We start from the raw sequence: 12322 nt of genomic DNA, 5'->3' as shown, positions 1-12322 counted from the left end.
TGTTGTTGTTTTTGTTTGTCTCTTTGTTGTTGTTGTTTGTCTTTGTTGTTTGTTGTTGATTCTGCTTTCTGCCTTCTTCACAACTTGTTTATCCATTCATGTACTGAAGTGTGGTAGAGGTTGGGTGAAGAGTTCATAGTGTTTAGGTGGATCACAACTTGCAACTAAGAGTCTATTCTGTAACACCATAGAAATGGAATGCTGTTCACTTGTCAGACTTCATACAATATGGAACACAAAGAGTGAACCATAACGCACTCAATGACTTTTGCTAATAATTATAAACTTCTACTGGCTTAATGCTTGCATCAAATGTTTCCTCAGTGTATTTAATGAGAGGTGTATGAAAAATAATTGCCTTCCTTGATATTTTCCTATAAACCTATAAGTGCTGAAATCTATCAAAACTATCTTAACAACATGAACTGTATTCCCTTGGTATTACTATCATTTAAATAGGAAATAATCTTATTCCCTACTGATGTTGTTGTACAAAGAACACAATCCAATGTTAGTCTATTAATATAATTAGTTGTAATAACAATTGTTTTCTGTGCAAAAGAGACATTACTGAGCAATGTTGATTATTATGCACTAATATGTAAGATAAATCCATTAATTTTGTTATCGATATTTTTCAACTGGAACTTACCTTTATACTGTTCACTTCTTTTTCTTGGTAGTCTTTTGACTCTGCTAACTGTATGGTAGATAACTTTCTTCATAGTGTGCTGCTATTGTGTAAAATGAATAGATTATGTGTGTGTGTGTGTGAATGTGTATATATGATCTGTGTACACAACTATTTTATTTTGGGGCATAGGAATTTCACTCTTACGAGTAAAAACTAATTTCAATTTATTTTAGACTATAAATTTAACTGTTAGAGTACTGCTGTTCTATAAGTACAGATTTTTATGCAAGCACTTTAGAAACACTACCAAAGATCCAGATTTATTTTCATATTCTATGATAACAACCATAGCTTTACAATACCTGACCTCCCCGCTTTTCCAGGTGACCCTGGGTATCCTCTATTTCCAGGGAAGCCAGCTGGACCCCGATCACCTTTAAGGCCTGGAGCACCTGTATGGTTAATAAAGAAAACAAAAAATGTCTAGCAATTAATTTTCAAACATATTTGAGCACCCAATAAATGAAGTAAGTGAATCTCTGAGGAGAGTATGACATTTTCCAACCATCCACACATTCGATTGAAAGATAATGTAATAAATGACATAAATTTGTTGCAATGAGTGTGTTACAGTCAACGAAAAGCACATTGTCAGTCAACTAAAAGCACTCCATTTTCCATTTTAGCTAGAAAGCTACTATCATCTGTCTATAACTTGTATAAAAATTTTTGAAACTTAACATCTTAACATTCTTATATGATAGATTTTATTCATGATTTTCAACTTGGGGTATTTTTTTCTCATGTAATTTTGACTAGTCAAAATATTTATAGAAAAAGGAATGCTTATTTCATCTAAAGAGAAAAACTAAAAACAAATCCAAGGTATTTAGGTAAATTGACTAGTCTTCCTTTCTAGTTGTGTTTAAATCATTCAGTCTATTTTATTTGCAAACATTATGAAGGGAATTTGTTTGCAAAGGATGGCATTTGAATGCATGGCAATAGCATTGTTTTTATTGTTAGTTACAGAATTGTTTTATGAGCAAAGAAAGTTCATTTTCTCTCTCCTTTTCTATGTCTTCCATAATCTCCTTTCAAAACATTGCTTTCAAGATTATGACATCCTTAGAGGAAAATAATTAAGCACAATTTTGTGACTCACTAATGTTTCTATATAACTGGAAAAAATCATAGCTTGCAAATTAATCCAATGTGAAGGTGATTTTCTTATTCTCCTTCACATATAGGTTTATGTGAACAATATATTGCATGTGGTCTCTATGAATGCCCTCAGACTCATAAGCAAGCTCTTGTAGTAACTGCTGCTAAATAATTAAATAATGTACAAAAGTCAATAATTAGTGCTTGGGCTAGAGAGATGACCCAGTAGTTAAAAGCACTGGTTGCTCTTCCAGAGGACACATGTTTGATTCCTGGAACCCATATGGCAACTAACAATTATCTGTAACTCAAGTTCTCTGAGAGCAGATACCCTTTTCACATCTCAGAAGATACCAGGCATTTACACAGTGCACAGACATATGTGCAACCAAAACATACACATAAAATAATAAAATACTTTAAAATAAACTAACACTCACCATTTAATTTTCCATGTGATTAGGATGCTAGAATGCATTATATTTTCCAACACATGAGATGATTTACAAACACTCACACACAGCTACACCACAGAAAAGATGAAATGGATATTCATCCCTAATTACAAACATGGATACACATCATTCAACCTCATGGTATATGATTAAGTGATTACACTATGTCCTTACCATTTAAACCCGGAATGCCAGGTGGACCACTTATTCCAGGGAGCCCTCGGTCTCCCTTTTCCCCTGGAGGTCCAGGAGGTCCTTTAAGAAACACAGTATTGACTATAATTATAAAGCATGGGTAAGATTATCATTTATCAAGATAGTTATATGGAAATCCAAATATTTCTATTTGCTGTACATTAATATAAAATGAATAACGCTGACCTTTCTAAATGGCTAAGTACTTTGATGTTGAGAACTGCAATGGCCTCATCTGAGAAAATGTCATATCCTCAAATTAAATCACATAAATACTGTTGTGAGGTTAATATTTTGCTAGGTTATAATAAAGTGGTAACAGAGAAAGGGTCACTGTGATAACACAAAATAACATAAATATTGTACATATTAAAACAAGGTTGTAATACTCTTGGTGGAGATAAATATGCATATGTATATGGATGTGTGTATGTGTGTGTATGAGTGTGTGGGTGAATGTATGTACTTGTCACAACAATTAAAGGAATAGAAGCCATAAATTTGAAAGATAGAAAGTAGGGTACATGGGAAGGGTTGGGTGGAAAAAATGGAATGGGGGAAATTAATGGAGTATATTTTAACTTAAAAACCTTAAAATCTGTAAAATAAGTGTTGATAAAGTTAGGTGATTCCTTTTCTAGGTAAAATGAGTAAACTGTAGACTATGTAGACCAATTACAAGGCTGATACGACACACAAAACTGGAAAATGGTAGAAGTACAACAAATATCTAATACAAACATTCTCCATCCAAAATTCCAAATTTGTGATCTCACAGGCATTACAGATGAAGAATGAAGTTAAGGGCAACCAAAACCCATAGGAATAATTTTTCCAAAATGCACTGGGAACGTCTTATTATCATTTTGCACCACCTACAGTTTTAAACAATTTCCATAAAAATATTTAAAATTACAAACAAAACCAGATGGCTAGGTGGAATTTAGTTGTAGAGTACCAACACAGCCTGTCCAGGGCCCTAGGCTTTATTCCTAGCACTGAGTGTGAGAAAATGGTATGTGTGTAAGCATAGCTGTTATTTTCTTGTGTTTATTCCCTAAGAGAGAATACAGAGCAAATATTACACAGTATTTTTCTTTTATTAGTTATAGTAACTAATTCTGCAGTCATTCAAAATACAGACAACAGAGAAAAAATACTAGGCCTCTTCAGATACTTGGTATACTTGGTATTCAAAGGCACAATTCCCATAAATTATCCTCATAAAATAACCAAAATAATTATGAATGTGTATGGAGTAAGACAGTGAAAAATCAAGAGCAAACAAAGAAAATGACATCAAGATTATACCATTGATTTTTGCTAAGTGAACTTTTAAAGCATTTTATGAATAAGGATGATAACCCAGAAAAGTCGGATGATATAGATTTTTTAAAGGACTAATTGGCTAGTTCATGGGCAAGTTTTAATAAATTATTTTAATACAAAGTAAGATGAGCAATGTAGACTAAACTCTGGTTTGTGAAAGTCCATAGCATAGAAATGAACTGTAATCTCATACAGAGGGCACAAGGGAATGTGTCATAAGGCAAAGCACTTTCAGTTCCCTATACAATTCAGTTATCTTTTAAGATGCTGACCAGCATTAACGTATATTAGAACATTTCAACAGCAATCAAGACATATGGAGTATATCATAAAGTTTTTAAAACTTCTTTAGTAACCTTGATGAAAAATAAATTCAATAAAAATAATTCACATTAACTATAGAAAAAACAAACCAAGAAAACGAGAGAGACATAAATCAAGTTGGAAAAAAAAAGCACCCCCCCCCCAGAAACAGATACAGGGAAAAGAAGTTGTCAGGTCTTCAAATTCAAGAATTTTTACAGGAGATAACACTATAAGCACACAGACCAGAAAGTTAGAACTATAGAAAAATAGTCATAAAGTGAAAATGACTAAAATCTATTATGTGGGCATAAATGACTTATGTTCGCTAAAAGATGAGTAAGGGTCATTGGCACGGTAGAAGACACTGATATAGCTAAGATTATCTTTAAGAATTCAAGAGGTGTTTCTAAATGACAGTATAGTCAGAAAAGAAGGAAAGAGATTTTTTTGTGCGTTTATAGTTCTCTCTTTGATTTTTTTTTTTTTTTTTTTTTTTTTTGAGGCAGCCTCTCACTGTGAACCTTAGTCTGGCTTCAAACTTGTGGCCTCCTGCCCCAGCCTTCCCAGTGATGACTCACCATGTCTGGTTTTGCATTTCTCTTTAAGAAATTCTAGTGTGTGGGTGACATTCCCACACCTGCCCTCATATTAACTGTTCTTCTCTGCATAGTAACTGTCTGTAGTAACTGCATCCTCAAAAATCATTTCCTTTAGACGACAGGATTTCAAATACCAAAGGTCTGCATATAAAGATATATTTTAACGTCTCATTTTTAGGGACAAGATGTCTCACCTTGAATTAAGGTGATATTTTTCAATGTCTGTGAGTGTTCCCAGTCCTTCAGTCTGAGGTCATTAGTGATGTTATTCAAAACTTTCATTTCCTGTTTTACTTCCTGTTCCACATGTTCTTGTTCTTGTTTCACAGACTGGATTTCTGCTGATGCTTTGCGCACACGTTCCTCTAACTTATTGATGTCCTAAAACACACAGTGAGCATTGCAACCTTTGTTACATGCAATTAGGAAATATATAAGTGAACAGAGTTTGGAAATTTGAATGTTGTAAAGTCACATAACATTGGGCAAGTGTTATAAGATAAGAATAAGGAAATGAGTATTCAAAATTGCAGGTCTCTGGCTGAATAGCATTTCTTCTTTAAACTAAATGGTTCACTAAGATCCCTAGTCAGAACAAACAAAATCAGTTGCCTATACATCTAAGAATGCTTCTACTCCCAAATAAGCAAATCTCAAATATTGAGAATTAAAAATAGCACTTATCATAGGGGTTTTAATTTATTCAAAGTGAAATTCCTTCACAGTTCATTTGGGGGTTAAACATTCTTATTTTATGATATTGTTTCATAGCAATAACTGAAGTTTAATGTGATTCTCAGTGATAATGACAATAAGAACAGAGTTTCATATTTAGTAAGATGTCCAAGTTGCATTTTCATAACATTTTACTCTCAGTTTTTATTGCCTCTTCTCTTGATACTTTTGTATTTTCATCAGTTATAAGTAGACCATGTGTAGATGCATACATCCATGCACATATACACAGTGTGTACAGCTCTTTTCTTCTTCATATTTCTTTGAGATATTATCTCATGTAACACTTGGCCTTAAATGTGTTATTTAGCTAACTTCAACTCCTGATTCTCTTCTTCTACCTTTTCAGTGCGGAGATTTCAGACATTTATTAGCTATCATACACATATTCAAATGTTGGCTGACCAAGGAACGTGCTAAACAGGACATAGAAGAGCACAGGAGCGAATAAGGCTTCAACCCTACACATAGAACTATAGGTGACTGAGGAAATGGGAGCAGGAGCAGTGGCCCTCCCCAAGGAAGAGCACACCAATTGGTTGTCCAGAGCCAAATGGTAAGTCTGAAAATATACATGCAGGTAGCGTGATACAGACTGAATAGGTTATATTTAGGAACACACACGTACATACATATGCACATATGAATAAAATAACAATTAACTGAAAAAGGGGGTCATGGATTTGAATGAGAATTGGGAAATGTATAGGTTCTTGGAGGGAGGGAAGTAAGGGAGTTTTGTAATTAAATTATGATCTCAAAAATAAAATTACAAGAGCCTTTGCTGCTGTAATACTGTTATGTCTGCTTGCTTCTTTTGCAGTGCTGGGCTGAGCCTAGGGCCCTATGTCTGTTTTGTTATCATTCTACCACTGAGCGATAATTTATTATCTGGAAAATAGCTTCATCAGGAGTGTTCTTTTGTTGTTGAATCTCAATTTTTGAGATTGTAATTTAACTTCAATGTCTTCCCCCTCTTTCCTCTCCTGAAGCCCTCCCTGTGAGAGCTCAAATAGGAATAGAAAACAATGCATATTGAATCTTATGGTGATTGTAAGTATACACTGTTATCCTATTAAGAACTCATGTTTAAATATATTTATATTTTCAAATTTTAATTTTAGTTACCAGTGCAAAAAAAACCTTAAGTGTATCTTCTAGAAACAGAAAAATAAATTATCTAAAAATTCTGCTTCATAAGGTATCTATGTAAATAACATGCATATTACTTTGATGTAAAGATAATTAGATTATTCATAGAATTCACAATACATGTATTTACCTTCCCAGACATGCTCAGGTAATCTAAATCTTATAAGTGGTGTAGTCTAACAAGATAATAAGTGGTATTTATAGTATAAAAACAACTTCATAACCTAGATCCATTGAAAAATAATATTCTCTCTTTTTAGGGGTCTGGAAAAGGTCCCAATTACATCTATGAAGATCTCTTATTAGATTGTCAGAAGTGTCTACATCAGTAGGTGAAATAGAAAATTTTTGTTCCTCCTGCTTTCTGAATTGCCTAAGAAAACAGAATCTGTATGAATTTTGTTCTAGAGTGAACTACGCTATTGTATTCTGAAATGCTTACCTCCTGTTGCTTCACGGTAGACTCATTGACTTTGCGGTTCAGTGTTTCTGTATGGAGCTGGACATCAAGCAGTGTGGTATTGAGACTCAGCAAGGATTTGGAGATTTCATCTAGTGAGTTCCCATGTTCCTGGACTGATGAAATCAAGGAACTTAACTGCAGCAGAACATCATTAAGTCTTTGGTCAGTTGCCATACTGAAATTCTGGAAGCGTTCTGTGTCCATGAGGTTGTCTTTTAAGTCTGAAATTCTTTGGATTCTCTCCTCCAAGTCCTTCATGTGTTCCATGAAGGCTGGAAATCTCATTTCAGCTTTCCTGGTGTCTTCTTCTCCAATCAGACTTTGAGAAGTATCACTTGTGTTCATTGAACCAACAAAGCAATTCTTCATTCCCCTATTGATAAGCTGAGCTGAATATTTAAACAAAAACAAATCAAATCATAGCCTATATCAATTTGGGCTCATCACTACTTTCTATGTCTCTGCACTACATTCCATTACAGTATGTTGAATGCTATCCTAAATCAAGAATGTATTTTTGAAACATAAAGCAAAGAAAACCAGCCTACAAATCAAAATCTTGGAGAACTTAAATAACAATGAGGACACTACGAGAGACATACATAGATCTAATCCACATGGAAAGTAGAAAAAGAAAAGATCTCCTGAGTAAATTGGGAGCATGGGAACCTTGGGAGGTATTTAAAGTACTATCACTTACAACAGTGGCTGAGACGGAGTAGACTAAATATGTAAAACTTATCACTGGCAGCTGATAGCCATGGAAATTCTATTCCATTGCAAAGTGGATTATACATGAAAGAATGTCTTATCTGAATTCTTGCAGCCTTTACTCTCATAGAAAGAAATGTCGCTAATTGATTATTATTTATATTAACAATAAGTGTTACTGTGGTTTTTATTTAAAGGCACTTTATATTTCTGTGTGAAATTAGCTTATTGAATATAATAATATATCAATGGTGTTTTGATGTGGTCTACAACAAGAAACACAATTATTGCATGTCAGTCATTCTGAATTTCTTAATCAATAAATTAGACATACAGCCCAGTTCACGCACCCTCTCCTCCACTGCCCAGTGTCCTAGCTGGGGTCATCCCCGTGGACTCCTGAGATCCCCTCCAGAGCCAAGCCTCATGCCAACCCCAAAATAACTCCCTCAATTAAGATATCTCCTTCTCTGTTTACATATCTGTCCTTCCTCCATCTCAATCATCCCACTCCCCCAAGCTCTCCCCAAACCGTCCCCTTTTCCCCTGTCTCTCATCCTCTCCCCTTCCCCCCAGCCCACCCCCACCACCATGCCCTCAACTTTTGACTGGGGATCTTGTCTGCTTCCAATTTCCAGGAGGATCTACATATGTTTTTCTTTGGGTTCACCTTATTACTTAGCTTCTTTAGGATCATGAACTATAGGCTCAATGTCCTTTGTTTATGGCTAGAATCTACTAATGAGTGAGTACATACTATATTCATATTTTTGGGTCTCGGTTATCTCACTCAGGTTAGTGTTTTCTTTTTCCATCCATTTACATGAAAAATTCAAACCTGAACTGGCCTTATCCCGTAGTCAGACTAATGACTATCTTGAATATCACCATAGAACCTTCATCTGGCGATGGATGGAAAAAGAGACAGAGACCCACGTCAGAGCACTGGACTGAGCTCTCAAGGTCCAGTTGAAGAGCAGAAGGAGGGAGAAAATGACCAAGGAAGTCAGGACCATGAGGTCCACCCACTGAGAGAGTGTGCCTGAGCTAATGGGAGCTCACCAAATCCAGCTGGACTAAGACTGAATGACCATGGGATCAAAAAGGAGCCTCTGAATGTGGCTGACAATTAGGGCAGACTGAGAAGCCAATGATAATGGCACTGGGATTTGTCTTTACTGCATGTACTGGTTTTTTGGGATCCTATTCTATTTGGATGCATACCTTCCTAAGCCTGGATGGAGAGGGGAGAGCCTTGGACTTCCCACAGGGCAGGGGACATTGCCCTCTCTCAGGATTGGAGGGGGTGGGGAGAGGGTGTGTGGGGTTTGGGATGGAAGTGGGAGGAGGGCAGGAAGTGGAAATTTTGATTGCTATTATTTATAAAATAATAAAAAATTAGACATAAAGTATGTTTGCTTGCTACAGATAATCATATTTATTAAATTCAAACTGAGAAGCAAATTTTTATGTAAAACTTAATCAATTTAATGCTTTACCTATAGAGCACTTCTGGTGTGAACTATCAATTGTGAACTGGCAATAAAAGTGTATGCCTCATCAAGAAAACTTTTCTTTGGAACAGACAGAGATAACTACACAAAACCATCAATAAAAATCCATTGGAAAGCTTGGTCTCAAGCAATGAATCTACAAAATGCTCTCACACTTAAGGTTCAAGGAACATCACCAAGAGGGCACATGAAGACTGAAAGAGCCAGAAGATCATGGACTTCTGTGAAACTGTGTCTCCTAGTAACATCAGAAGATGAAGCTATAAAGTCTCACCCACATGGCTGTCCAAATGGGAGCCGAACAAAGAGGACACTAAGCAAGCACATTAAATAAATAAATAAATAAATAAATAAATAAATAAATAAATAAATAAATAATAAAATTTAGAACTAAAGATTATTCCCTGAAAATATAGCAAGATAAAGAATGTCACAAAGACAATATTAGTGAACATAACAAAACTGCATAGGGAACACCCCACAAGTCTCAACCTTGCACAAAAAAACTCCAGGCCACTAAGTAAAGCTAGGATCAGGAGAAGTGCCCCTGCCCAAGGAAGAACACGACAATTAGTTGCCCATTACCAAATGGTCAGACTTAGAAACATAATCCTCAGTAGCACATGGACTCAACAGGTTATGTTCGGGAATACACATGTATATACGAATGCACGTATGTGAGAAAGAACAACTGATAAAAAGGAAGTCAGAAGTTTGGAAGAAACTCAGGGATGGGTATATGGGAAGGTTTGGAGGTGGGAAAGGGAAGGGAGAAGTGTTGCTATTAAAACACAGTCCCAAAATTAAACAAAATAAACCGACTGGGAAGGCATTTTGTCCCTAACAATAATAAACTTAAATCAACAACATTTAAAAAAACTGTTTCAAAATTGTCCCATGGTGAACATTGCTTCATTTAGTCAGCAGTTACGACACAAAATTTTTTTTTCAGGGACATCACAAATCTCATATTCACATACACAGTCATACAGAAAAAATCAGAATCTACTTAGATGTTTGGTAAAATGACTTAATTACAGCCCATTGAACAAAAGATGCCAATGTGTTGAAAATGTCACCCATATATCTCAGTGTGTACTCCTGAAATTTACTTCACATGTTTTCATTTTATTTTTGGGTAACTGAAACTGCTCTACCCTTCTCCTATTATTGATGTTAACATCTCCCTAAAACTGGCATTCATGCCATGACAGCACTCAGTGATTGGATCCTGTATTCCATCCTCTTATTGTATCCTTCATTCCTTGTTCTTTCCCCGCAATCTCTCTACCCTCTGGTCATATACTAGACTTCTCACAAGTGAAAATATATCTTTATCCACAAAAGCTTTCTCACTTGAATCTCCTTCTCTAAAAGTCTCTTTGAGTTCTCAATCTCAACCTCTTGGAAACCTTTCAAATGTCAACTCATTTCTGAACTATCCCTGCATATCCTCCTTTTAAAGCCTGCATGAATACTCTTCATTTTTGACTCCCACAAACCTTATATACTACTGAGACACATAGACTTCCCCACTCTTTAGCTACAGATTTGGACTTGCTGATTTTAACTGCGACACAAAATTTTTGAGTGGTATATACTGGATTAACATTTAAGACTGTGTTTATGAGCAGCGACATTGGACTAGTTACTAGTGTTCAAGCTTTCATTTTACCATCTGTGCAAATAGAATGTTAGTACTACTATCAACAACAAATAAGTATATAAAAAGTGTATAGATCATTTCCTAATATTAATAAGCATTTGATGCTTCAGGATTAAAGTATCATCTTATATCTAAATCCTTAATATTGATGAATTCCATTATAATGATATATTAACTATGTATAGTATAAATATGTTACTTAAGTAAAAGTAATCAATTAATAAATTATACTAAATATATTAATATGTTGTATAATATAAAAACATTCCTGTAGGGAGTAGTGTCTGTAAACACAGCAGTTTGCGCTTTATTTTACAAAATCTATGTCCTATTTGCTTCATCATAGAACTTTTCTTTGAAAACAAGATTTATTTCACAGAGTAAAATAGTATTTTTTTCTCAGCATAGAAAGGGGAGGTCAGATGTTGTTAAAGGTTGCATCAACTATGATTTTAATTTGACAGCATAGTCATTAGTTGATAATAAAGGCTTTGTTTATTTATTTTAAAAACATAGTTTTTCTTGTCTCCTCAATAATAAATAAAACTAACTTCAGCTTTACTTTATTTAAAAATAGTTCGCTTGAGTGCTGGATCAAGGGGCTTTATGGTACTTGTCAGGCATGCATGTGAACCTTAGAATCTAGACTACAGCAATAACTAGCTGTGGTGGTCTTAATGAGACTGGGTTCCAAGCACTCATATATTTAATGTTTTGATTCCACAGTTGGTTTTACTGCTTAGGAAATATTAGAGAGTGTGATTGTGTAGAAGAAGAACATCTATGAGGCATGACTTGAAGTTTCTAAAGTCTTGGTCTATTCTAGTTTCCTCTTTCTTGCTCGTGGTTGTATCTCAAGCTGCGAGCTCTTAGAGCCATGCCTGCCTCCTTCCTCCCATGCTCTTTGCCAGGATGGTTATGGACTCTAATCGTTAGAGTTACAGTAACTGTAAGGTTCAAATTAATGTTTTTTTATAAGTTGCCTTGCTCATGGTGTCTTATCACATCAATAGAAAAGTTAGACACTTTCTAAGCAAATTAAATAGGTAAGAAAAATGTAAAGTAGGGATTACCCCCTTATAATACAAATATATAAAGAATGCCACAAGGACATGGCCAAAGGACATACCAACGTGGACAGAAAAAAACTCATGAGGCCACAACTTTACCCAAAGAACTTTAGGCAACTGAGAAAGCTGGGAGTAGGAGAGGTGGTCTTCCCCATAGAAGAACACACCAATAGGAGGTACATTGTCAATCAGCCAATGCTGAAACCATCCATACAAGTAACAGTATGCAAAGTAATCAGGTTATATTTTAGGACTATATACCTATGCACATATATACATATGCAAGCAATAACAATAGTGAAAACAGGGCATTAATTTTAGAAGAGTAG

General features: G+C 35.1%; 1 protein-coding gene across 4 annotated transcripts in view; it reads right to left on the bottom strand.

The window, feature by feature from the left end:
* Msr1 (macrophage scavenger receptor 1) overlaps positions 1 to 12322 on the bottom strand; it is a 57336-nt gene that overhangs the window by 31100 nt on the left and 13914 nt on the right. For all 4 annotated transcript variants that reach the window (XM_050147275.1, XM_050147278.1, XM_050147279.1 and 1 more), the window contains exons 4-7: positions 7012 to 7421; positions 4877 to 5063; positions 2428 to 2508; positions 997 to 1086 (exon numbers count right to left, since the gene is read on the bottom strand). In XM_050147275.1, coding sequence (XP_050003232.1) covers positions 997 to 1086; positions 2428 to 2508; positions 4877 to 5063; positions 7012 to 7421 — 768 coding nt within the window. The remainder of the gene's footprint in view (positions 1 to 996; positions 1087 to 2427; positions 2509 to 4876; positions 5064 to 7011; positions 7422 to 12322) is intronic.

Source organism: Alexandromys fortis, unplaced genomic scaffold (genome assembly GCF_014885135.2).
Source record: "Alexandromys fortis isolate MF-2015 unplaced genomic scaffold, M_Fortis_MF-2015_v1.1 scaffold_32, whole genome shotgun sequence".
In the NCBI taxonomy this organism is placed as follows: domain Eukaryota; kingdom Metazoa; phylum Chordata; class Mammalia; order Rodentia; family Cricetidae; genus Alexandromys; species Alexandromys fortis.
This window is presented reverse-complemented; position numbering and strand designations above follow the sequence as displayed.